Raw genomic sequence first — 26647 nt, forward strand, 5'->3', positions numbered from 1 at the left:
AGTTGTAATGCATTCTAACCAAAACTGCCTCATGTCTAGTAAAACTTAGAGCAGTGGCACTACTCTGAGACAGTGAGTCGTCACCTCTGAGCGTGACCTCTGCCAGTTCTGTGCTCTGTGGTCTCCTCGATGCTGTGTTTTTAGGTGTAGAAGTACACCGATGACCTGCACCAAAGGGGGAACATTTCCCACTGCCCCACTCTGGACATCACCTGGTTTGGCTGAATTCTCTCTGGAGTATAATTATTGTCCCTTTGTTTAAGAAACATCGTGTTCTGATAGGAAAAGGTAAATACAATTCCAAAGACCATGGGAAGCTCCTGGAGATTGCTAGAACTGTTCTAAACTGCCTTAGAAACTAGATCATGTTCATTAGAAATAAATGCATGTAGAACAGATACCTACAGTCACTGAAACTAGTTCTTACAGGGTCTATCTGACAGTATTGCTATGAAGGCTCAAAATAATCATACATTTGGGATATGTCCACATATCCTTGATAAAGGGTGAGAATAATACATTAGGGCATGTATTTCTCTCTAATCCTGATAGGTGACCATATAGTGATTGTGCATGCTCAAGTCGTTCAGTCCAGCTCTTTGTGACCCCATGGACTATAGCATCAGGCTCCCTTGTCCATAGGGTAGTGCAGACAAGAATAGTGGACTGGGTTCCCATTCCCTCCTCCAGGCGATTTTCTCTACCCAGGGATCAGATGCACATCTCCTGCATTGGCAGGCAGATTCTTTACCACTGAGCCACCTGGGAAGCCCATAGTGATGCTTAGAAGACAGAAAATCAGAGTCAGATACTTCGTTGACTTTGTAAAATTGCACTTATCTTGGTGCTATTCCATCTGACTTTGTCCTCTGTTAATTGTCAAGTATGATTAAAAAAAGAATGAAAGTGTTAGTCACTCAGTCATATCTAACTCTTTGCGACCCCATGGACTGAGCCCACCAGGCTCCTCTGTCCATGGAATTCTCCAGGCAAGAATACTGGATGGAGTGGGTTGCCATTCCCTTCTTCAGGGGATCTTCCCAACCCAGGGATAGAACTCACGTCTCCTGCGTTGCAGGCAGATTCTTTACCATCTGAGCCAACAGGGAATCCCTTTGTCCTCTGTAATTGTCAAGTTGGATCAACCAAGTCCAGATATTAACCCCCCCAAAATATCAAAATATACATGTTTCAATATGTAGGACTTCATAAAAATAATAGGATTCATTGAGACAGATTTAGATATATGCTCTGGAATAAGGATTATATAGTTTACCATATGCATAAATATATAAAATAAACTACTAGTAGTACACAGTAGAGATCTGATAACTTTCTAGTTGCCTTTACTAATGAACTAGTGAGAACTCTTAGCCTAGAGTAGCTAATCTATTTTTTTTTTAGTGTTTGCCCTAGAATTAGCAATACATGTTTACAGCTAATCCAAGTCCACTTTCAAATATTAATAGCGCTATACCACTTTATAGGCAGTAAGAATACCTTGTAATAACAAAATATCCTAGTTACTACTGCCTCTTGTCTGTTGTATCATTTCAGTCATTCATTTCATTTGTATATGTACCTAAGCCCATATACATATGTATCATATACACATAAGCATCATAATCAATACATTGTTGGTATTATTATTAATATTTTTAACAAACTGTTTTCTGTTAGATCAGCTCAGAATTTTAAAAATGCAAGTTTTTATTTAACCTTCATTTATTGCTTCTTTAATGCTTTTCCTTTTTTTAATATAGATCCAAATTTTTGATTTTTAATGCTTTCCTTCTTTCTTAACATTACTTTCCCACAGGTCTACTGGCAACAAATTCCTTCCACTTTTGTTTGTCTGAAAAAGTATTTCTGCTTCTCTTTTGAATGGTGATTTCACAGGGTGCCCAATTCTAGGTTGCCATGATTTTTTTCTCTCAACATTTCTAGTATTTCACTCCACTCTCCTCTTGCTTGTGAGATTTCTGAGAAGTCTTATGCAGTTTTTTCTTTGTGCCTCTGTGAGTAAGGTGTTTTTTCCCTCTGACTTGTTTCACAATATTTTTTCTTTGTCTTTGATTTTCTATAATCTGAAAATGATATGCCTAGATGTAGTTTTTTGGCATTATCCTGGGTCTGTGGTTTGGTATCTGGCATTGTTTTTGTTCATTCCTCAGTCATGTCCGACTCTTTGCAACCCCATGGACTGCAGCACAACAGGCTTCCCTGTCCTTCACCATCTCCCAGAACTTGCTCAAACTCATGTCCATTGAGTCGGTGATGCCATCCAGCCATCCTGTCCTCTGCCGTCCCCCTCTCCTCCTGCCTTCAATCCTTCCCAGCATCAGGGTCTTTTCCAGTGAGCTGGCTCTTCACATCAGGTGGCCAAAGTACTGGAGCTTCAACTTCAGCATCAGTCCTTCCAATGAATATTCAGGATTGATTTCCTTTAGTGTTGACTGGTTTGATCTCCTTGTTGTCCAAGGGACTCTCAAGAGTCTCCTTCAAACCACAGTTTAAAAAGCATCAATTCTTCAGCGCTCAGCTTTCCTTATGGTCCAACTCTCATATCCATACATGACTACTGGAAAAACCATAGCCTTGACTAGATGGCTTTACTTGTTGGCAAAGTAGTGTCTCTGCTTTTTAATATGCTGTATAGGTTTGTCATAGCTTTTCTTCCAAGGAGCAAGCATCATTTAATTTCGTGGCTGCAGCCACCATCTGCAGTGATTTTGGAGCCCAAGAAAATAAAGTCTGTCACTGTTTCCATTGTTTCCCCATCTATTTGCCATGAACTGATGAGACTGGATGCCATGATCTTAGTTTTTTGAATGTTGAGTTTTAAGCCAGCTTTTTCACTGTCCTCTTTCACCTTCATCAAGAGGGTCTTTAGTTACTCTTTTCTTAATGTTTCAGTTCAGTTCAGTCACTTAGTCGTGTCCGACTCTTTGTGACCCCATGAATCGCAGCACACCAGGCCTCCCTGTCCATCACCAACTTCCGGAGTTCACTCAGACTCGCATCCATCTCATCCTCTGTCGTCCCCTTCTCCTCCTGCCCCCAATCCCTCCCAGCATCAGACTCTTTTCCAATGAGTCAACTCTTCGTATAAGGTGGCCAAAGTACTGGAATTTCAGCTTCAGCATCATTCCTTCCAAAGAAATCCCAGGGCTGATCTCCTTCAGAATGGACTGGTTGGATCTCCTTGCAGTCCAAGGGACTCTCAAGAGTCTTCTCCAACACCACAATTCAAAAGCATCAATTCTTCATGCGCTCAGCCTTCTTCACAGTCCAACTCTCACATCCATACATGACCACTGGAAAAACCATAGCCTTGACAAGATGGACCTTTGTTGGCAAATTAATGTCTCTGCTTTTCAATATGCTATCTAGGTTGGTCATAACTTTCCTTCCAAGGAGTAAGTGTCTTTTAATTTCATGGCTGCAGTCACCATCTGCAGTGATTTTGGAGCCCCCAAAAATAAAGTCTGACACTGTTTCCACTGTTTCCCCATCTATTTCCCATGAAGTGATAGGACTGGATGCCATGATCTTCATTTTCTGAATGTTGAGCTTTAAGACAACTTTTTCACTCTCCACTTTCACTTTCATCAAGAGGCTTTTTAGTTCCTCTTCACTTTCTGCCATAACGGTGGTGTCATCTGCATATCTGAGGTTATTGATATTTCTCCCAGCAATCTTGATTCCAGCTTGTGCTTCTTCCAGCCCAGCGTTTCTCATGATGTACTCTGCATATAAGTTAAATAAGCAGGGTGACAATCTACAGCCTTGACGGACTCCTTTTCCTATTTGGAACCAGTCTGTGGTTCCATGTCCAGTTCTAACTGTTGCTTCCTGACCTGCATACAGATTTCTCAAGAGGCAGGTCAGGTGGTCTGGTATTCCCATCTCTTTCAGAATTTTCTACAGTTTATTGTGATCCACACAGTCAAAGGCTTTGGCATAAACAATAAAGCATAAATAGATGTTTTTCTGGAACTCTCTTGCTTTTTCCTTGATCCAGCAGATGTTGGCAATTTGATCTCTGGTTCCTCTGCCTTTTCTAAAACCAGCTTGAATATCAGGAAGTTCACGGTTCACGTATTGCTGAAGCCTGGCTTGGAGAATTTTGAGCATTACTTTACTAGCATGTGAGATGAGTTTAGTTGGTGAAATTCAGGTTCCCATCGTGGTCCACTTATGAGTCTCTGCTTTGGGAAGTTGGGGATCTGTGACTCCCTCTATTCGTCTATGTCTCAAGTCTTGAAGATAGCAGTTTGACCTATACCCTTTCCTCTCACATGCTCAAGAATAGTTGGTTTTTCAGTCTGTCCAGGTTTTTTACTTGTCATTACAACAGAGTGGCAACTTCCAAGTTCCCTACATATGGAACTTTTAACCAGAATCCTTTCCAAGGTAGCTAATCTAATGTTCTCGTATTCTGCTGGTCATCTTTGTTGCATCCCATCCCTTTTTTTTTTATCACATGCAGCCAGCAGAGATTAGTCCCTTCCCTGTTTCCAGGACCTTAATTTGGTTCCCTAATAATGTACTTTCTGGGGATTTCTCAGTTGGTTTCTCTGAAGGCTGGCTTTGCTCAGTGTGTCTTGAAATTGCTGGCTGACTGCTTTCTTGTTAACCTGTGAGTTTTGTGAGATGTTTCTGGCCTCTGCCTCTTTTTTAAGCATGTGCTTTGACTGATGTGCACATAGCAGGTGTAGAAGAGGAATTATAAGCAGGAAAGAGTACTTCCTGATCCTAAGTTTTGAAAATGGATCCCATCTCATTCCATTACGCATTCTTCAAGCACCAGCGATGCTCCTATTTGAGTATATCTTATGTACTTATTTTTTCTTTAAAAATTTCTTTCTGACGGTGACAGTCAGTATATGTAATCAGTTCATTGGGATTTCAGGGAGGAGGAAACTATTGGCCTTAAGTCTTAACCAGTGTTGTAACAAGTGTGGGTTTCAGCAATGGATAATAATAAAATCAAACCTCATTAGTTGATGTCCAATTAATATTTTTACTTACTGAAGTCAGTTTCAATGTCCTTTTGAGCTAGAGAAACAATCGTATAAATCAGGGTCCCGCTGTTTGTAGTAAGAAGCTTACATTATTGGAGTATGAGGACAGGATGAGTTAGATTTGCTCTATTCCTTGGTATCAGAGTGTGAAGCCAACCCTGACCTCACAACATTCAGATAACAGAGCTGTGCAGGCAAATAATGTCCTATGATTAGTGAGTGGGTTACAAAGAAGCTTCATGTTCAGGTTAAAATCTTTTCTCAGGGACCTAACATGCATTAAGCACTGTGCCAGGACTTAGGGGACATCATCTTAGATACATCATGTATATATCAGAGTGTATGCATCATTTATATCCTCACAGAAACCTTATACAATACTCTCATCAACATGAGGATGAGGACAATGAGGTTAGAAGAGGTTAGAAAGATTGCCCAGGATCATTTGATACATGTTAAAAGCAGGATTCAAAACCATTTCTAATTCCAGTGGTGGTGGTGTTAATGTTGACATTGTAGTTGTTGAAGACACACACACACACATCAATGTGTTTGAGCTCTTGCAGTGATGGGATTCAAGTTCTTCTTGACTGAACCTTCATTATGAAGGACAGATCTGAATTCACTGATCAAGGAAATCAGAGATGAAGGGAGTCAAGGAGCCAGAAAATACAAAATGTATGTTTACTGGAACTGAAATTGAAAGTTGATAGATTTAGATGGACTTGCCAACAAGACATATAGTTATATAATTCCTATTCTTCCCATCTTCTATGAAGTTAAATGTTATTTCTGTTTATTTAAGAGAATTGTGGCAGTGTTTGTTTTCATCTCATATTATTATACTCAAGGTTATGTCCAGTTTTAGGAGAATTATCAATTTGTGTGCTAGTGTAAAATTTAACGTGTACTGCTTAACTTACTCTCAAATGATGGTTTTTTAAAAAAGATCTTGTTCTTTGTCAGTATTTTGAAGACTTGGTATACAGTACTTTGAATCTCTTTCAGATGCTGTGATTAAATATTCAGGGCTTGAGTATCTTTGATCTTAAGTTAAAATAATAGGAAATCTTACATTTTCTGCCACAGATCATTACAATAAGCTAAGTCTTCAGTTTATCCCCTCATAAATTAAATTTTTGAGTCAGAAAAATCTTGTATGAGCTAAATTAACAATATAACAGTCTCCCTTTATTTTACAGTCTCAATATTGAATTGAGAATATGATGAACTGTATTGTCCTGTTTAATTATGTTTTGGTTTTGGACATAAGAAACTTGTTCTTTATATCAAAGGATAATTTCACTCAAGATGATCAGGTTCAAGTGTATATGAAGATAATTTTTTTTAATTAATTTTATTTTTTAATTTTACAATATTGTATTGGTTTTGCCATATATCGAAATGAATCCGCCACAGGCATACATGCGTTCCCCATCCTGAACCCTTCTCCCTCCCCCCTCCCCATACCATCCCTCTGGGTCATCCCATTGCACCAGCCCCAAGCATCCAGTATCGTGCATCGAACCTGGACTGGCGGCTCATTTCATATATGATATTATACATATTTCAATGCCATTCTCCAAAATCATCCCACCCTCTCCCTCTCCCTCTCCCACAGAGTCCAAAAGACTGTTCTATACATCTGTGTCTCTTTTACTGTCTCTTATACAGGGTTTATTGTTACCATCTTTCTAAATTCCATATATATGTGTTAGTATACTGTATTGGTGTTTTTCTTTCTGGCTTGCTTCACTCTGTATAATAGGCTCCAGTTTCATCCACCTCATTAGAACTGATTCAAATGCATTCTTTTTAATGGCTGAGTAATACTCCATTGTGTATATGTACCACAGCTTTCTTATCCATTCATCTGCTGATGGACATCTAGGTTGCTTCCATGTCCTGGCTATTATAAACAGTGCTGCGATGAACATTGGGATACACGTGTCTCTTTCAATTCTGGTTTCCTCAGTGTGTATGCCCAGCAGTGGGATTGCTGGGTCATAAGGCAGTTCTATTTTCAGTTTTTTAAGAAATCTCCACACTGTTCTCCATTTTTTTTAAAGTAAAAGTTCTTAATTAATCTCTCACTGTGTGTTAGTCACTCAGTCGTGTCTGACTCTTTGCAACCTCGTGGACTGTAGCGCACCAGGCTCCTTTGTCCACAGAACTCTCCAGCAAGAAAATGGGAGTGTGTTGCCATGCCGTTCTCCAGGAGATCTTCCTGACCTAGGAATCAAACCAGGTTTCTTACATCACAGGTCAATTGTTTACCTTCTGAGCCTCAAGAAAGCCCCAACCACTCACTGCTGCTGCTGCTGCTAAGTCGCTTCAGTCGTGTCCGACTCTGTGTGACCCCATAGATGGCAGCCCACCAGGCTCTCCCGTCCCTGGGATTCTCCAGGCAAGAACACTGGAGTGGGTTGCCATTTCCTTCTCCAATGCATGAAAGTGAAAAGTGAAAGGGAAGTCGCTAAGTCCGACTCTTTCTCGACTCCATGGACTGAAGCCTACCAGGCTCCTCCGTCCATGGGATTTTCCAGGCAAGAGTACTGGAGTGGGGTGCCATTGCTTTCTCCAAACTGCTCACTACTAGTGTCTAAAAAAGTTTCCTATATGTTTACAGCTTCACGGTGACATTCTCATTGCTATATGTGGAGACAGTGACTCAGATTCCTCTATAAAACTTTGGGTTTGATTCTCATCTATTTAGAATGTGATTGATTTCCACTTACTGCCCTTTTCAAGTAAATACTTATAGATAATCAGTTAACTTAGTTCTGGGCCAACATATTGATTGGCACCTTAATTACTTAGAATTTCTTTGTGGGCTGTGTTCAGTGTGTAAGTTAAAGGGTCAAAAGGCAAGCCAGATTTAAAAGCCAACATCATTTTTCTTTTTTGAATTACAGGAAAAGGTCAGGGTCACATAGATTCAACCTAATCTGTTGCACTTTCTGCATTTGCAGTGTTACATCATGATCACTACTCTTAAAATAATGACTGATTCTGACCCCCTCCACAAAGAGGTATTACAATATCCTATGTCAAGAAAGATTCTGTTGTTTCAGCAGTTGGTTTACAGAGTTGATTAATGACTATGCCACTCATAATTAATGGTTTGAGTTTTTTATTACAATGGAGACGTTATCAGTCAGGGTGCCCTGCACACCCAAACAGAATACCCTGACCACTTTCAAAGGTGTGCGTAGGGCTTAGGGAAGCCAAGAAAAGTGATTCATTACCTCTGTCCATCCATTAATAGTAGAGGATGGAGGGAACAAAGCTACCATCCTAGGCCTAAAGAAGTAAAAGGAGGAGCAGTTATCCAAAGAAATAGAGTCTCCATTTCCCAAATTTAATTGGAAGCCACAACAATCTATAGCATCAGCTTCTGCAGAGTGAACCTGGAGTGAAAACCAAAAAAAATATAAAAGGAATGAAAACAGAAAACACAGGAGAGGATGAAATGAAAAGTCAATAAAATCAGTAGTGGTGAGTTTCCTAGCAAGCCAAGCTCATTGGTAGCTCTGGGTCTTGACTCAAGAAAAGAAGGAAGCTAGCATTTATTGAGTACTATTCCAGTTACTATTGCTGTATAACATAGCAACCTAAATTTAGTGTACTAAAACGCCCATTTTACTATGGCTTCTTACCTATAAAATTGAACTGGTAAAGAACCTACCTACCAATGCAGGAGATCTAAGAGACTCAGGTTCAGTCCCTGGATTGGGAAGATCCCCTTGGAGAAGGGCATGGCAGCCCACTCCAGTGTTCTTGCCTAGAGAATCCCATGGACAGAGGAGCCTGGGGGACTACAGTCCATGTGGTCACAAAGAGTCAGACACAATTGAAGTGACTTAACATGCATACACGTAGGTAGGACTCTGTAGGTCAGAAATTTAGACAGGATACAGTGGGGATGGCATGCCTTAGCTCCACAGTGTCTGACACCTCAGCTAGGAAGACCCGGGTGGCAAAGAATGATGCAGATGCCTAGGAGCTGGAGTCATCTGGAGGCTTCTTAACTCATATGATTGGCACTTGGGCTGGATAACTCATTGGGGACTGTCAACTGGAGTAGCTATACCTGGTCTCTCCAAGGGTGGGGGCTTCCTACTCCATGGCAGGTGGAGGGTCTTGAGATTGACAGATTCTAAAGAATTAGAGGGAAGCCACATGGTCTTTTATGACCTCACCTCTGAACTCACATAACTTCATTTCTGCATTCAGTCCAAAATCAGGGTAACTAGAGAAGAACATGCCAAAAGACAGATTATTGTTGTAGCCATCTTTGGAAAATACAGTTTGTCACCAAGGCAACAAGAACTAGCAATGTGGAGGCATTCTGATGGCAGTTGAAACAAACTTTTCCAAGTTAATGGTAAAATTTTATTAACCAGAATTCACTTATTAGCCAGTTTTCCATGATTAAACTTTATCATCTCTTCATGGATTATAGATTATAAAAGTAGAAGACACTCCCAGAAATAAACTAGCTCAGCATCACGCTCTTAAACAGTCTGAATGTCATTATTCTCATTTCTTGCTGTTAAACTAGTGATGAGTAGAAGGAAAAGTAGAGACTAGAACCTAGGACTCTTGGATTTTATTTGTCTTACTTATTTAACTAGAATTTGATAAGGGATGGAATTATAGATTACATTTTACAAAATGAACAGAGAAGTACCTGAGTAGAGTCAGAAGCACCTGGCCAGGTATTGTGTTCCTATAACCTGGGAGTAATCAGTCTATTGAGTCAGGGTCTCTCATTGGAAGGTTTGGGCTTAGCTTTGTATCTATGAAGTGAGAACTCAAGAGCTAGAATAATAGAAGATTAGTGGTCTGTGGTGTTGGAGAAGACTCTTGAGAGCCCCTTGGACTGCAAGATCAAACCAATCAATCCTGAAGGAAATCAATCCTGAATATTCTTTGGAAGGACTGATGCTGAAGTTGAAGCTCCAATACTTTGGCCACCTGATGCAAAGAGCTGGCTTATTAGAAAAGACCCTGATGCTGGGAAAGATTGAAGGCAGGAGGATAAGGGGATTACAGAGGATGAGATGGTTGGATGGCATCACCAACTTAATAGACATGAGTTTGAGCAAGCTCCCAGAGATGGTGATGGACAGGGAAGCCCAGCGTACTGCAGTCCATGGGGTCACAAAGAGTCAGACAAGACTGAGCAACTGAACAGCAACAACAAAGACCATTAATTCCAACAGAGAAACTCTGACACATTGTTTATTTTCCCCCATGCACCCGGCAGTATCTGCCTGGCCCATTCATCCACTCATCTGGCTGCTGGTCTAGCAGACTGACTCATGAAATGTTATTAACTTTCTGGCGGGGACTGTTGGTAATGTCTCTGCCCTCCTACTACTTCTGGAGTAAGAAGCACTGACTTATCTTTGCTATTAATGCACAGAAACAAGCCTTCTGTGGGGGGATATTTCCAACCTATGAGAGTCATCTGACAGTTGCCTTTTATGTTTTGACATCAAGAATTTGCCAAACTATCCAAAGTTTTACTGAAACTTCTAAGATCTAAGCGTTTTCCTTTTTTTCTCTTCTATAATGGCAGATTCCATGTCAGTTTTTCTGGATTCAGTCATTGCAATCTCCACTCCACTCGTATTATATAAGACTTCTCTACAGGTGTGTGTGTCTTTCCAGACAATGACTCAGTCATTATGCCATGAAAGTTTCTTTTATAGTGTTGCTTCAAGCTGTTGGTAGTACTTTGTTTATATGAAAAAAAAAGAGCACATAGTCTATCATTTGAGAAAGCCTGAGTGGCTGAAAGGTTACCTGTCTCTTTAAATAGAACTGCTGCTGCTGGTGCTAAGTCACTTCAGTCGTGTCCGACTGTGCAACCTCATAGATGGCAGCCCACCAGGTTCCTCTGTCCCTGGGATTTCTCCAGGCAAGAATACTGGAGTGGGTTGCCATTTCCTTCTCCAATGCATGCATGCATGCTAAGTCGCTTCAGTCATGTCCAACTCTATGCAACCCTATGGACAGCAGCCCACCAGGCTCCTCTGTACACAGGATTCTCTAGGCAAGAACACTGGAGCGGGTTGCCATTTCCTTCTCCTTAAATAGAACTAAACAGTGTTGATTTAACAATAAAATTAGGAACTAAACAATAAAAGAGGAACTAAAGAGCCTCTTGATAAAAGTGAAAGAGGAGAATGAAAAAGCTGGCTTAAAACTCAACATTCAGAAAGCTAGGATCCAGTCCCATCACTTCAAGGCAAATAGATGGGGAAACAATGGAAACAGTGACAGACTTTAATTTCTTGGGCTCCAAAATCACTGCAGATGGTGACTGCAGCCATGACGTTAAAAGATGCTTGCTCCTTGGAAGGAAAGCTATGACACACCTGCTGCTGCTGCTGCTGCTAAGTCGCTTCAGTCGTGTCCGACTCTGTGCGACCCCATAGATGGCAGCCCACCAGGCCCCCCATCCCTGGGATTCTCCAGGCAAGAACACTGGAGTGGGTTGCCATTGCCTTCTCCAATGCATGAAAGTGAAAAGTGAAAGTGAAGTTGCTCAGTCATGTCTGACTCTTCTCGACCCCATGGACTGCAGCCTACCAGGCTCCCTCCGCCCATGGGATTTTCCAGGCAAGAATACTGGAGTGGGGTGCCATCCCCTTCTCTGATGACAAACCTAGACATTGTATTAAAAAGCAGAGACAACACTTTGCCAACAAAGGTCCATCTAGTCAAAGCTGTGGTTTCTCTGGTAGTCATGTATAGATGTGAGAGTTAAACCATAAAAAAAGCTGAGTGCTGAAAAATTGATGCTTTTCGAACTGTGGTGTTGGAGAAGACTCTTAAGAGTCACTTGCACTACAAGGAGATTAAACCAGTCAATCCTAAAGGAAATCAGTCCTGAATATTCATTGGAAGAACTGATGCTGAAGCCGAAACTCCAATCCTTTTGGCCACCTGATGCAAAGAGCCAATTCATTGGAAAAGACCCTGATGCTGGGAAAGATTGAAGGCAGGAGAAGGGAGTAACAGAGGTTGAGATGATTGGATGGCATCACTGACTTGACAGACATGAGTTTGAGCAAGTTCCAGGAGTTGGTGATGGACAGGGAAGCCTGGCGTGCTGCAGACCATGGTGTTGCGAAGAGTTGGACATGACTGAGCAAGTGAACTGAACTGAGTGAACAATAAAATACTGTTGATTCATTTTAAAGTCTTCACTTACTGTTTTGCATTTCCCTCTGACATTTTTGAATTTGTTGTTGTTCAGTTGCTCAATCATATCTGACTCTTTGTGACCCCATGGATTGCAGCACACCAGGCTTCCTGCCCTTCACTGTCTCCTGAAGTTTGCTCAAACTCATGTCCACTGAGTCAGTGATGCCATCCAACCGTCTCATCTGAGATACAATCTTTGGCATCTGAATATGCAAGCTAGCCCCAGATATTGGCATGAGTCCATGTAAGGGCATGTGATGCAGTGTGTGGTAGGGGAGCTCCCCATTTTGGGTCCTGCCAGCATTGTGGATATGGGCAATCCCTTCATGTCATTGGCACTAAAGCAAGGAAGTGACTAGCTTATTGGTGCACATGTGGCCCTTCAAATTCTGGGCTTCACCAGTGAGCCCACTCAAGGCCCAGATGCCCTGAGAGCTCAGGGTGCCCGTCTCTGTGCTGGTCAATTGCTCTCTTGTCTGGGGCCTCCATCTTCAGTCTTCCCACCCAGCCTTTCCTATTTTGCATGGAATCATTGGCTCTTTCAGAACAGATGATGACACTCTTCCTACCTGCCCTTCACCTCTCAATCCGTGATGTCTGGCTACTCCTCCACATTCTCTTGCCAATGATGTCCTAGCTAGTAAAGCCAGTGGTCCTTTCTTTTCCCTTCTTAACCTGTATGACTTCACTGTGCCCTGTTTTCTCATATGTTAGGTAGCAATAGTAATAGTGTTGACCTCATTGGGTTGTGAGGTTTTATTTATTATACATCATAGTAGATAATAGGTGCTATGTTATACATACACACACTTACATTTATATATGTGTATATATTTGTCTGGGACATACATAGGTAGTCACACACACACATAAACACATCAGATCAGATCAGATCAGTCGCTCAGTTGTGTCTGACTCTTTGCGACCCCATGAATCGCAGCACACCAGGCCTTCCTGTCCATCACCAACTCCCGGAGTTCACTCAGACTCACGTCCATCGAGTCAGTGATGCCATCCAGCCATCTCATCCTCTGTCGTCCCCTTCTCCTCTTGCCCCCCAATCCCTCCCAGCATCAGAGTCTTTTCCAATGAGTCAACTCTTCGCATGAGGTGGCCAAAGTACTGGAGTTTCAGCTTTAGCATCATTCCTTCCAAAGAAATCCCAGGGCTGATCTCCTTCAGAATGGACTGGTTAGATCTCCTTGCAGTCCAAGAGACTCTCAAGAATCTTCTCCAACACCACAGTTCAAAAGCATCAATTCTTCGGCACTCAGCCTTCTTCACAGTCCAACTCTCACATCCATACATGACCACAGGAAAAACCATAGCCTTGACTAGACGAACCTTTGTTGGCAAAGTAATGTCTCTGCTTTTGAATATGCTATCTAGGTTGGTCATAACATTCCTTCCAAGGAGTAAGCGTCTTCATACAAGTCTGAACAGTGCCCTGGGCAAGGCAAGCACTACCTGGATTAATTACTACTCAGTTAGTTAGTGTTAGTCGCTCAGTTCAGTTCAGTCTCTTAGTCACGTCTGACTCTTTGTGACCCCATGAACTGCAGCAGGCCAGGCTTCCCTGTCCATCACCAACTCCCGGAACTTTTGGAGCCCAAAATATAAAGTCTTTCACTGTTTCCATTGTTTCCTCATCTATTTACCATGAAGTGGTAGAACCAGATGCCATGATCTTTTGCTTTTTGAGTGTTGAGTTTTAAGCCAGCTTTTTCACTCTCTTCTTTCACTTTCCTCAAGAGGCTCTTCAGTTGCTCTTCACTTTCTGCCATAAGGGTGGTGTCATCTGCATATCTGAGGTTATTGATATTTCTCCCAGCAATCTTGATTCCAGCTTGTGCTTCATCCGGCCCAGCATCTTGTATGATGTACTCTGCATATAAATTAAATAAGCAAGGTGACAATATACAGCCTTGACATACTCCTTTCCCAATTTGGAACCAGTCCATATTTGGAACAAGACTGCTTCCAAATTGGGAAAGGAGTCACTCATTCATGTGCAACTCTTTGTGCTCTCAGGGACGGTAACTCGCCAGGCTCCTCTGTCCAAGGAATTCTCCAGGGAAGAATACTGCAGTGGGTAGCGATTCCCTTCTCCAGGGGATCTTCCTGACCCAGGGATTGAACCCAACTATCATTCTATATCCAAAGTCAAATCCAGCCCCCACGTGGGCTGTGTTCACCTGTAGACCGACCATTTCTATGTGCTTCTCTTTCTTACTTACTAACCTGGTGTCAAAGGCAACAGTATTTTCGATCCCTGCTGTCAGAACCCTCTACTTTAAAAAACATAACCTCTCAACTTCACAACATTATTTTGAATTTTATTTCTGTCTTTCAGAGTTTACAAGCCCCAACTAATATAAAGCTCCCATTCCTCTCTTTTATTAAACTAAATAAGTCGGATTGTGTTGCAACACCTGGTGGTGGCATCTGTTTTCAGTATTTAAATCTCACTTTGTGTTTTATTTGGCATATGTATGTGGAGTCTTGTCTCCACAGCTAGAGTGGAATCTGTATACTAGATTACATATTAATTGGCCTATATTATCTTTGGTCCTTACTTAGGAAGATATTTTTCACCCATTGCGTTCAGCAGCATGAGCAGATTTAAAGAGGTCTCCATTCCTACTTTAAAAACCAAATACTCTGGACTTCCCTGGTAGTCCACTGGTTGAGACTTCACCTTCCAATGCGGGAGATGTGGATTTGATCCCTGGTCGGAGAACTAAGATTCCACATGCTTCATGGCTAAAAGGCCAAACCATAGAACAGAAGTAGTAATGTAACAAATTCAATAAAGACTTTAAAAAAATGGTCCACATCAAAAAAAAAAAAATCTTTAAGAAAATAAAAATAAAGACCAAATACTTTATGGACAACTTTCTCATCAGTTATAGGCATGATCAGGGGCCTCATCTGACACTAAGAATGTGGGCTCGGGTTTAATACATGTGAACCTTTCTGTTAAACCCCCAGGTATCCGCCGCCAGACTGCCCATTGCGTGAAGAAGGGCCGTGGGATAGTGAAAGCTACATTCTGTGATCCAGAAACACAACCCAATGGGAGACAGAAGAAGTGTCATGAACAGGATTGTCCACCCAGGTAACTGTTGGTAACAGCTCGAGCTCCGTGTGTCTGCCTACCATGGTGTCTGATTTCATAGTAATCAAGGGCTCAGTGATGGGGGAGGGCTGGGTGGCTTCATTATTAGAATAAATACAGGCAAGCTGTCACAGGTTTCTGTGGCTATGCTGTTAGAACCTGTGACAAGGTGTGAGTGGGGAACGTTTTCTCCCCAGAGAACAGTATTTCTTACAAAGCTCGTATGATCTATGTTTAATTACTTGGTAAGACTTAAGTCCCAAAGCACTGTTGAACAGAATGATGTGTAGATCATCCCAAAATTCTTTAGCTAATTGGTTAGGCTTTTCCAAGAGCATTTTACCCACCAGTGCAATAGTAGCCTTTAGAGAACACGCTTACACTTTTGGAGCACTGCCTTGAAAAGTGGACTTACAGACCAGGCTTGTTCAACCTCAGCACTGTTGACATTTGGGGCTGGATAATTCTTTGTTGTTGGGGGCTGTCACATGTTTAGCAGCATCCCTGGCCTTGTGTCCATTTAGAAGTTTGTAGCATTTCATCTTCCCCGTCCAGGTTGTGACAACCATAAATGTCTCCAAACTTTGCCAAATGTCTTGTGGGGGCAAAATCACCCTTGGTTGAGAACTGCTGTTAATAGAGGTATTCATCTGCTCCGAATCATATAGATTCAAGTTTCTAGAAGGCAGCTTGGATGTTATTATGAGGGGTGTTTGTTAGAGAGAGAAAGAGGGGTAGGGAGAAGACGAAAAAGAAAAAAGAAGGCAGGGAAGGAAAGAAAGAATTAGTTGTGGGGAGTGTTTTCATTCCCTCGTGTCCATAAACAGAGATGTATTTCATTTGCAGATCCCGTCAGGCATTCATTCCAGTCCCAAGAAGACACATTAAGAAGAGTTTAGTTTAACAGGAGGGGACTGGTTGGCATAATAAATCTACCAAGTGACAGGCAGAATTCTAAAGACGAGCTGAAAGAATGGGATAAATGTCAAATAACTAGGTCAAAAAGAAGCATCTAGACAGCTCAGCCAAGGCAGACAGTGTCAGTTTCTTCTGGTCTCAGGCAGGGAGGTCCCAGAGGCCAGGGTGTTCTCATCTCAGAGTCAGGTTGATTCTCTGTCCAGTTCTGGAGTTTCTTTCTGGGTGGAAGGTGGGCTGTGAGGTTCAGAGCTGGACCCCATCTCCATCAAGAGAGGACAGAGGTACTACTGTCCCCTCCCCTGGCTGTGGCTCTACCCTGATGTCTTTATTGAGTTTGTTACAATGTTGCCTTTGTTAGGTTTTGGGTTTTTGGCCACAAGGCATGTGGGATCTTAGTTCCACAAGCAGGGTTCGAACCCACACCCTCTGCACTGGAAGGTGAAGTCTTAACCACTGGACCACCAGGGAAGTCCCTCCCATAACTCTTTCACTGGGAAGAGCTAGGGACTTGAGGGGAGGATCAGGCCCCACTAGGTTTCGTATGTAATCATTGCAGTTTCTATAGATCCTTCTCAGGGAAGAATGAGCCTGGAAAGAGGAATCTTTCTTATCGCTTGCCTTATCTCATCAATAGCCTGTCCCTTTGTGGAGTTTACGCGCTTCCATCGTATTTATCTCCATCAAAGTCAATGACTCTCACCAGGCACTTCCTTTTGCCCTCACCAGCTGCCAACCACCACACACACCCTGGGATGCTTGCCTCACTTTTCAATGCCACCCTTTCTGGTGAGTGGCTACCTTCTTAAAACCACAGCTGTTTAGTTCCTGAATCTAACTTTGGCCCTAGGGTTCAGGGACATTTTTATTATTTTGGTCTACCTGGGCCTTCCTTAATATTACCAGCAAGTCTTTGTTAAACATCCATTATTTCCCACGAGAGGTACGATGGCAATGATAACCATGTTACAGTTACATGTACTGAGCACTGTGATTTTGTGATATAATAAAATCTATGTCTCTGGTACCTGGTTCCAGGCAGAGCTCCTAAAACTCAAGGCTGACTAGCTGTAAGGCTGCAGTGGGTCGACATACAGCAGACCCCTCAAAGACAGGCATGCACCTCTCCCCTCACTTGATTTGTGTCTAAGGCAAAGCAAGCTCTGTGCTAGGTTGGTGGGCATCAAAAGATGCTGATGCAGGTGCTCACCTGATGAGACCAAGAGAGAGATGGGGATATTAGCTGTGTCCATAAAAGTGGCATAGTCAGAGAAGACAGTGGATTTGGTAGCCACTCTCTGTTTGAGAAGAGTTATCAGTCCATATCTGACATTTTTCATATTCACCTGTAGCTAAAGTCTTGGCCTCACTATTTTCAGAATTCAGTTCCCATAAAGGTGGTTATCTTTATCTATCTCTGCACTCTAACTACCAGAACTTTCTAGTTGAAAGTCATCCTATAAGATACCACCAGTGCTAGAAGGAGATGGATACTGGGGCCAGAGTCCAGAGGCTAATGGATGGGACATGAGCTGAGGCTGGAGCCTGGTAGACACAGAGGCGGAGCCTTGACAGAGGAATTCCAAATGATACAGGCTGAGCTCTGGGGACTGGAAGTTGGCCCTAAAGGGAGTCATGTAGTAGCTATAAACTAGCCTCCACAATATCCACTTCCTGGTCCCTGGAACCTGCAAGTGTTACCTTATTTGGAGAAAGGGCCTTTAAAGAGGTAATTAAGTTGAAGGGTCTTGAAATGGGCAAGTTGTGCTGAATTATTGATTTGGACCCTAAATTCCATCATAGTATCCTTATAGAAGCAGAGGGAAACTTCACACACCACACACACACACACACACACACACACACACACACACACACAGAGGAGAAACAATATGAAGGTGGGACAGAAAGATTTGAAGACACTGGAGTGACAGGCCACAAGCCAGGGAGTGCTGGCAGCCACCACAGACTTGAAGATGGAAGGAATGGATCTTCCCTAGAGCCTCCAAAGAGTGCAGCCCTCCCAACACCTTCACTTCATCCCAGTAATGCTGACTTGTCTATCTGGCCTCCAGAGATATAAGAAACTAGATTTCTTTTGTTTTTGCCACCAAGTTTGTGATGACTTGTTTTACAGCAGCCCTAGGAAAGTAACACAAGCAGTGTACTAATTAATGCCAGCATAATGTAAAGCGGGAGCTTCCCGGGTTGCTCAGTGGTAAAGAATCAGCCTGACAATGCAGGAGATGCAGATTCGATCCCCAGTCGGGAAGATCCCCTGGAGGAGGGCATGACAGTCCATCCCAGTATTCCTGGCTGGAGAATTCCGTGGTTGGAGGAGCCTGGCCTGCTGCAGTCTATGGGTCACAAAGAGTGAGGCACAACTGAGCACACACGTGCACACACAACGTAAAAGCAGGGAGAGGAGGGGCAATCTCTTCACCAAGTCACAGAAGCACCAAAGCTTGGAAAGTAAGTGACTCGAGCTTTCTCAGGATGTTTTGGAATAGCACAAATACGTCACTTCCTAAGGAAGCTTACAGCCAGGAGAGCTATATGAGACACGTACACCAGCAAGACAGAGCTGTTGTCAGGGCTGGGACCCAGGGACCTGATCACTGTCCACGGCCCCTGTCCTCTTTGGAGCTCTGTGGTTAACTGACATCGCTTTAGCTTGCATTTCTAAGAGCAGCGTTGTTAGAACAAGGTAAATGATGTGCATGCTAAGTAGCTTCAGTCATGTCTGACTCTTTGCAACCCTGTGGACTGCAGTCCACCAGGCTCCTCTGTCCATGGGCTTCTCCAGGCAAAAAATACTGGAGTGGGTTGCCATGCCCTCCTCTAGGGGATCTTCCTGACCCAGAAATCAAACCCAAATCTCTTACGTCTAGTCTCCTGCACTGGCAGGCAGATTCTTTTTACCACTAGCGCCACCTGGAAAGCTCCACAAAATTTTTACATGGACTGATTCCACAGCTTCCTGTTACAAAATCAGTAATGAACCTCTGGTATCACCATCTAGAATGGAAGTGTTGATGGCCACAAATAGGTAATAGGCTACCGGGCAGTCACTGTGCTGTCCCACTCAGTACAAATGTGACATCCAGTGCTCAGGTTTTCTTGGGGAGCTGATGATAATTTTTGTAGCTGCCGCTTCTGCCACTGTACATCATTGCACTTCAAGGGAGGAAAACAATACATCTTATGCCCAATTTCTGCTGTTGTGTTGGAAACATAATTTCCTCCAATTCCCTCCAAACAATTTGAAGATCATACTTAAAGAAGAACAAAACATATGCAATTTGACAACTCTTTTTAAATTTTTATCATTTAGTAGCATTTTTTTTGTTTTGATTTCCCTCTGATATGCATTTCCTAAGGTCTGAGTTTCTTGAATTTCTGTACATGATTAATGCCTGGGCTCCAGCTTGTGGTCCTTAAAGATCCTAAAAGTAGCAGATCAAGCCTGAATTTACCCAGTTCAGACCTCAAGCTAAAGCACAGCCTTTGGAGAGGGATATTAAAGATCCCAGTAGCATTTTTTTAACTTGAAAGTAGAATGTCTGCTTTTGGTTTTGTTTTTATACCCAAGGTCACACACACATACTTAGATGCATACATACATTTATGTTTAAAATTTATGATACCTGTACTGGGATGGGTTCAGTTCAGTTCAGTTGCTCAGTTGTGTCCAACTCTTTGCAACCCCATGAATTGCAGCACACCAGGCCTCCCTGTCCATCACCAACTCCTGGAGTTCACTCAAACTCAGGTCCATCGAGTCAGTGATGCCATCCAGCCATCTCATCCTCTGTCGTCCCCTTCTCCTCTTGCCCCCAATCCCTCCCAGCATCAGAGTCTTTTCCAATGAGTCAACTCTTTGTATGAGGTGGCCAAAGTACTGGAGTTTCAGCTTTAGCATCATTCCTTCCAAAGAACACTCATAACTGATCTCTTGACCTCAGATAGCTAACTTTATAGGAGAAGGAAATGGCAACCCACTCCAGTGTTCTTGCCTAGAGAATCCCATAGACAGAGGAGCCTGGTCGGCTGCTGTCCATAAGGTCGCACAGAGTCGGACACGACTGAAGCGACTTAGCATGCATACATGCACTGGAGAAGGGAAATGGCAACCCACACCAGTTTTCTTGCCTGGAGAATCCCAGGGACAGGGGAGCCCAATGGGCTGCCATCTGTGGGGTTGCACAGAGTCGGACATGACTGAAATGACTTAAAACCAGCTAACTTTATTGAAAGTTCTTTTTTAACCTTTATTTGTCTTCATATTATATATATATATATTTTTTCATATTCCTTTTGCTGTATCTGTATTGGTTTATTTAATGCCTCAGGACTAAAGTCTTTCTCAAAAGTAACAACTAGCAAATTCACCTGTAGTGCTTCTATTATGCAGTTCATTTTGTTGAAATAGGTTAGACTCTCTAAGGTCAGAGATTTTGACTCCTGAAGATGTTAAGTAGATACAGCACATAACAGGTACAATTTCTGAAAATGCATTCTAAAGTAGCATGTGTTGTGTGCTCAGTCATGTCCAGCTCTTTGCAACGCCATGGACTGTAGCCTGCCAGGCTCCTCTGTCCATGAAATTATCCAGGCAAGCAAAAACCATCACAATATTGTAAAGTAATTATCCTCCAATTAAAATAAATTAAGTTAGTAAATAAAATTTTTTAAAAAGGAATACTGGAATGGGTTGCTGTTTCCTACTCCACTAAAGTAGCATATGATAAGTTAAATAGAATTTCATGAAATATTCCAACATAATGGATAATTTATAGAAGTTCTTCTTATTTATTATTGTGTTTCAGCTTCCCAAAAGATTCATGATAAAGTCAGGAGGTAGAGGGAAGATATTATTCCCAGATGGTAATAAGGTAGAGGTTACTAACAATTTTCAGAACCTACTGTTTTACTTTTCTCTTATATTTTATTTACTTATTTATTGATAAACCTACACTGACATATCATAATTTCCCAAAGTCCGTAGTTTAGCATAGGGTTCTCACTCTTGGTGATGTACATACATTCCATGGGTTTTGGCAAATATATAATGATATTATCCATTGTTATGTTACCATGCAGAGTATTTTCACTATCTAAAAATCCTTTCCTTTGGCAACCACTGGCCTTTTTACCACCTTTATAGTTTTGTCTTTTCCAGAATTTCAGATAGTGGGAATCATACAGTATATAACCTTTTCAGATTGCCTTCTTTCACTTAATAATACACATTTAAGGTTTCTCCATGTCTTTTCATGGCTTGATAGCTCATTTCTTTTCTGTGTGAATATTATTCCATTATCTGGATGGACCACAGTTTATCAGTTCACCTTCTGAAGGACATCTTGGCTGCATCCAAATTTGGGAATTATGAATAAAGCTACTGTAAACATCCCTATGTGGGGTTTTGTGTGAACAAAAAGTTTTCAGATCCTTTAGATAAATACCAAGGAGTATGATTTCTGAATTGAGAACCCACTCTACTTCAAGCCTTTTCCATGTTGCCAAGTGATTTATTCATGTTAGCAACTCTGATTGGTAGATACTTTTATGCCTTTGCACAGATGAGGACACTAAAGTCCTCAGATTCTTCCCAAATCACTTAGCTGAAGTGGTAGAGTCTAGATTTGAACCTGGATGAAGCTACTGAGTGTTCTGTGCTGGTGCTAATACACTGTGCTGCTGCCCAGGATCTCAGGATGAGCACGTTTCGGTGCTGAAATCAGAAATCCAAGTTTAAAATATTTCTCACACATTAAAACACAATGAAAAAGTTATTAACAAGCAGAAACTAACTTCAAAGCTAAATCATGCCTGCAAACTCACAAGGGGATTAAAGAAAGGAAATTAAGTTAACTTGTTTTTTTAAAGACTAATAAATGTCGATGGCTATCTTAATATTATTTGTCTTTGGAAGACTAGTCCAGTAGTTTCCTTAGATATGAATTTCAAGTTGTAACATCTTCCCCTGTCACCTAATTTTCATGCTGTCTGAAAACTTCATACCATTGTTCAGGGCTGTCATTTCCGCTCATAAAATGGTTTCATATGCAAGATTTAATCTTTTTATTTCTGGATTATTGTCCTTCAGTAATAATTTGTTTCTATACCCAATTTGGACCTTCTGTGTTCTTTCCCAAATGGATACTTAAGATAGATTTTTTAAAAAGATTTAATTAAAAGCTTCTGTTAATCTTAATGTAAGAAATCTGTGTTATATCATCAATGGCTTCCAGAATGAAAGTTTGCATGGCACACTCCAGGATGGAGTAGCCTGTCAAGAAAGAAATTCTTTGGAATTGAAAGTGTATCTGACTCCAGAAAGAGGTCATTTGAGTCTCTTCTCTCTATGACTTCTCTCTGAACTTTGGTTTACAGGAAAGCAAACTTCTGCCAGGCTCCAGTTGTGATGGTGCTCTGTATATTTAAATGCTCCATAAACTCCTATAACAGGTCTTTCCAGCCTGGCAGCTGTATGTAGGTTTTCGTGCAAAAAGAATGCTTCATGATTTAAATCCAGGTTTCTCAGCCTGAGAACTAGAGCCCTTTGGGGCTGGATGATTCTTTGCTGTGGGGGCTGTCCTGTGTCTTGTAGAATATTTCTCAGCACCCTTGTTCGCTATCCACTAGATGCCAAGAGTACACCTCCCCTCTCATTTGTGACAACCAAAAATGCCTTCAAACATTCCCAAATGTCCCCTGGGGAGGTGGCTGTGGGAATCTCCATTGGGTGAGAAACACCAATCTGTTATTGTTCAGTGACTCAGTCATGTCCAACTCTGAGTGACCCCCATGGACTGCAGCACGCCAGGCTTCCCTGTCCATCACCAACTCCCAGAGTTTGCTCAAACTCATGTCCATCGAGTCAGTGATGCCATCCAACCATCTCATCCTCTGTTGTCCCCTTCTCCTCCTGCCTTCAATCTTTCCCAGCTTCATGGCCTTTTCCAATGAGTCAGCTCTTCACATCGGATGGGCCAAAGTCTTGGAGCTTCAGTTTCAGCATCAGTCCTTCCAGTGAATATTCAGGGTTGATTTCCTTTAAGATTGACTGGCTTGATCTCCTTGCTGTCCAAGGGACTCTCAAGAGTCTTCTCCAGCACCACAGTTCAAAGGCATAAATGACAAGAAAGGGGTCATTAAGACTGGGAAAGTCCATGAGAGTGGGGAGAGAAATGAGCATGGTGCGAGTGGGGAATAACAAGAAAACCAGAGAAAATCAGGGGATGAATAGGATACAGTGAGAATGTGGCTACTCTGTTACAAAGATCAGTGAAGCATACTGTAATTTTAGTATGAATTATGTAATATATAGAAATGTGTGTGTGTGTGTTTCAAGACCCTCAAAGAGCTTATAGTTACCTCGGAAAAGCTTACTGTACTTTGGACATCCTTCAAACAGAAGAATCTGTGTCTTCCACCTACACCCATACCAGCGCTTGCTCAGGAAGTTCTGACTACCAATAAGCCAGTAAAATACAAAATTAAACTCTTTCTAATCTTCATTACTCAGAAAACTATAAGTCTTAATCTGAATTTTTTTAAAACTCTTGCTTAGCATAGAAATTTCCTTTAAAATATCAATTTTTATAACTACTGTCTTTGTACTAATCTTTGTCCTAATAGCATACTAAATCTACAGAGTCCATTCTTTATAGAAAAAATTGCAAGATAAACAATCAAATTCATTTATCTGATGTCATAACACCATGCATGTGTGCTAAGTCACTTCAGTCATGCCCAACTCTGTACAACCCTATGGACTGTAGCGTGCCACACTCCTCTGTCTGTGGAATTCTCCAGGCAAGAATACTGGAGTGGGCTGCCATGCCCTCTTCCAGGGGATCTTTCCAATCCAGGGATCAAACCCATGTCTCCCACATTGGCAGGCAGGTTCTTTACCACTAATGCCACCTGGGAAGCCCATCATAACACCAGTGGTTTTTAATCCTGACTCCATATGAAAGTCATCAAAGAATTCTTAACACTGATGCCTTTGACCTAACCTCAAGAGATTCTGGCCATCCAATATAGCAAGGGGGCCTGAACTGATAGCTGATACTTTTTTAAAGGTCCCCAAGTGATGATACAGTGAGAATCACTGATATAGGCCAGGTCCTTAGGACTTTTACCTAGTACCTGGAATGTTCAGATTGACTAATTATAGAGACAATTAAAAAAAAAAAAAAACAACAGTATGAGACAATGCATGAGCAGTTATCCACCTGTACTTTAGGTGTGACAGATAATGGACATTCTGGCAAGAAAAAAATTAATAGAAAAAATGGAAAAAGTTGGATTAGATTGTTATTGATTTTATGCTGATTAAACGAGAAAGGTTGCCTTGCCGGAGGTGGTGAATAAATGTGTGGTCTGGGCCTTTTGTCCTACTGAGTTCTTGGAATGTTATACTGTGCTTCTCAGCTATCACTCAGAGCATGTAAACAGTCTTCTGTTATAAATCTCCTATAAATATAAAACAAGATTCTTTTATAAATCTCCTCAAAGAGGTGGGATCATGGCAGACACCAAAACGAATGAGCTGGACAACAGAGAACAGTTTGGCAATAGCTCCTGAGTCCTGGGCCTGGAAGACCTTTGCAGGGAAATAAAGAGGGTGGATTTCACCTTAAACTAGGAGCAAACATATGCAAGATGTCCCCAGGAGTCTGTGAAGGCAGCTTCAGAAAGAGAAACAAGAAAGTCTATTATCATCTTTTAGTAACGTAGCTGAAAGCCTTGTAGTAAGTAGTTAGATAAATTGGACTTTCAGTCAGCTCACATTAAGGCCCTTCCAGAATGGCATTTGATTTATTTGATAGTGTGTCTGGCCTCCCATAGAAATGTCAGAGATAGGACAGAGTGATTAGATTAACACAGAGGGCATTTACTTGGTGTCATATCATATGGTCCCAATATTAGCTCTTTATCTAAACAAGATGGCCAGATGTTAAATACCAGGGACTAAATGCTGCTGCTGCTAAGTCACTTCAGTCATGTCTGATTCTGTGCGACCCCATAGACGGCAGCCCACCAGGCTCCCCTGTCCCTGGGATTCTCCAGGCAAGAACACTGGAGTGGGTTGCCATTTCCTTCTCCAATGCATGAAAGTGAAAAGTGAAAGTGAAGTCACTCAGTTGTGTCTGACCCTCAGCAACGTCATGGACTGCAGCCTTCCAGGCTCTTCTGTTCATGGGATTTTCCAGGCAAGAGGACTGGAGTGGGTTGCCATTGCCAAGTAATCTTAATTACTTATTAACTGAAGAACGTAATAGAATTGAGGAAAAGCTTTCTTCTAGTATATTTAACCAGAGATTAAAAGTATGAGAATCAAAGAAGTTCTACTCAAATAAACTAATATTTTGTAGACATAAGTGGTAGTACATTAACCTACTTCAAAATTTGATACTATCTCAAGGTCAGAAGATTTCCTTAAAGTCAAGAATAAAGGAATTCACACGTTGTACTGTTTTCCCATGAAAAACAAATATTCTATTTAATTCCTGCATGGAGGGATGAATAAGCATACTACACATCTAAGCAATGGTGGACTCAAAGTGCGCTGGGTCAAGACCCCTGTTCTGTATTTGATATTGAGGAAGATTTGGACAATGATGAAGAAGGAGGAAAAGAGACGGCTCTGAAGAGGGTTCCTTGGCACTTTCAAAAGTGACTTTAGTGTAACCACAGGGCCCCGCATCCTAGAACCTTGAGGCAATCAACCATGATAGCAGGTAGAGGAAAATCACACATCTTCCTTTTTCCCTAGAGAATCCAGAATATTAATTTAGCAAACAGTTTCAACTATTCAACTTATCAAGAACAGCTGACAAAAAAACAAGAGATTATCTTATTTAATACATTTCTTCTTTTCCTACTTCTTTCTTTTAAAGCGACCAGTGAGAATATTCACAGGTAGACTGAAGGAGATGGAGGAGGGAGAGAGTGATGACAATGCCCCTGACTGATCATCTTATACATAATTGAAAATTAATTAAGTGCATCATATTGAAACATAAAAATATTCAGTTAGGAGCCAGGAGACTTAGATTCTAATTGGGTTCTTTTAGTCAATAGCAGCAGTTAAAACAATAATTACAATTACAAATGATTGAGCTTGTATTATGTCAGGCTCTGTACTATGCACTGTACATAAATTGGTATTTCAGTACATGAATGACACTCATCTGAAGTCAATATTTTACATCCATTCAACAGTTGTGGAGAGTAAGGCTTAAACTTGCTTGAGGTTTCACAATAGAAAACAGGACCTCAATTTTCTTGTCTGAGAAGAGAGAGGATTTGGTGGGAGGGTCGTTTTTTCGTTTAAAGACATGCTTACTTA

At 41.6% G+C, this 26647-nt stretch overlaps 1 protein-coding gene and 1 long non-coding RNA gene across 2 annotated transcripts in view; one reads left to right on the top strand and one right to left on the bottom strand.

Moving 5' to 3' along the window:
* ADAMTS12 (ADAM metallopeptidase with thrombospondin type 1 motif 12) overlaps window positions 1-26647 on the top strand; it is a 391363-nt gene that overhangs the window by 290300 nt on the left and 74416 nt on the right. Inside the window, exon 17 of the mRNA XM_061393780.1 lies at window positions 15240-15366. Coding sequence (XP_061249764.1) covers window positions 15240-15366 — 127 coding nt within the window. The remainder of the gene's footprint in view (window positions 1-15239; window positions 15367-26647) is intronic.
* On the bottom strand, window positions 8138-9335 carry LOC133233698 (uncharacterized). Its single transcript, XR_009731806.1, has 2 exons — window positions 9230-9335; window positions 8138-8437 (listed from the first exon to the last, which is right to left on the bottom strand). It is a non-coding gene; the product is annotated as an uncharacterized LOC133233698 (long non-coding RNA).

The sequence above is a fragment of the Bos javanicus genome, chromosome 20 (assembly GCF_032452875.1).
Source record: "Bos javanicus breed banteng chromosome 20, ARS-OSU_banteng_1.0, whole genome shotgun sequence".
NCBI classification, from domain to species: Eukaryota; Metazoa; Chordata; class Mammalia; order Artiodactyla; family Bovidae; genus Bos; species Bos javanicus.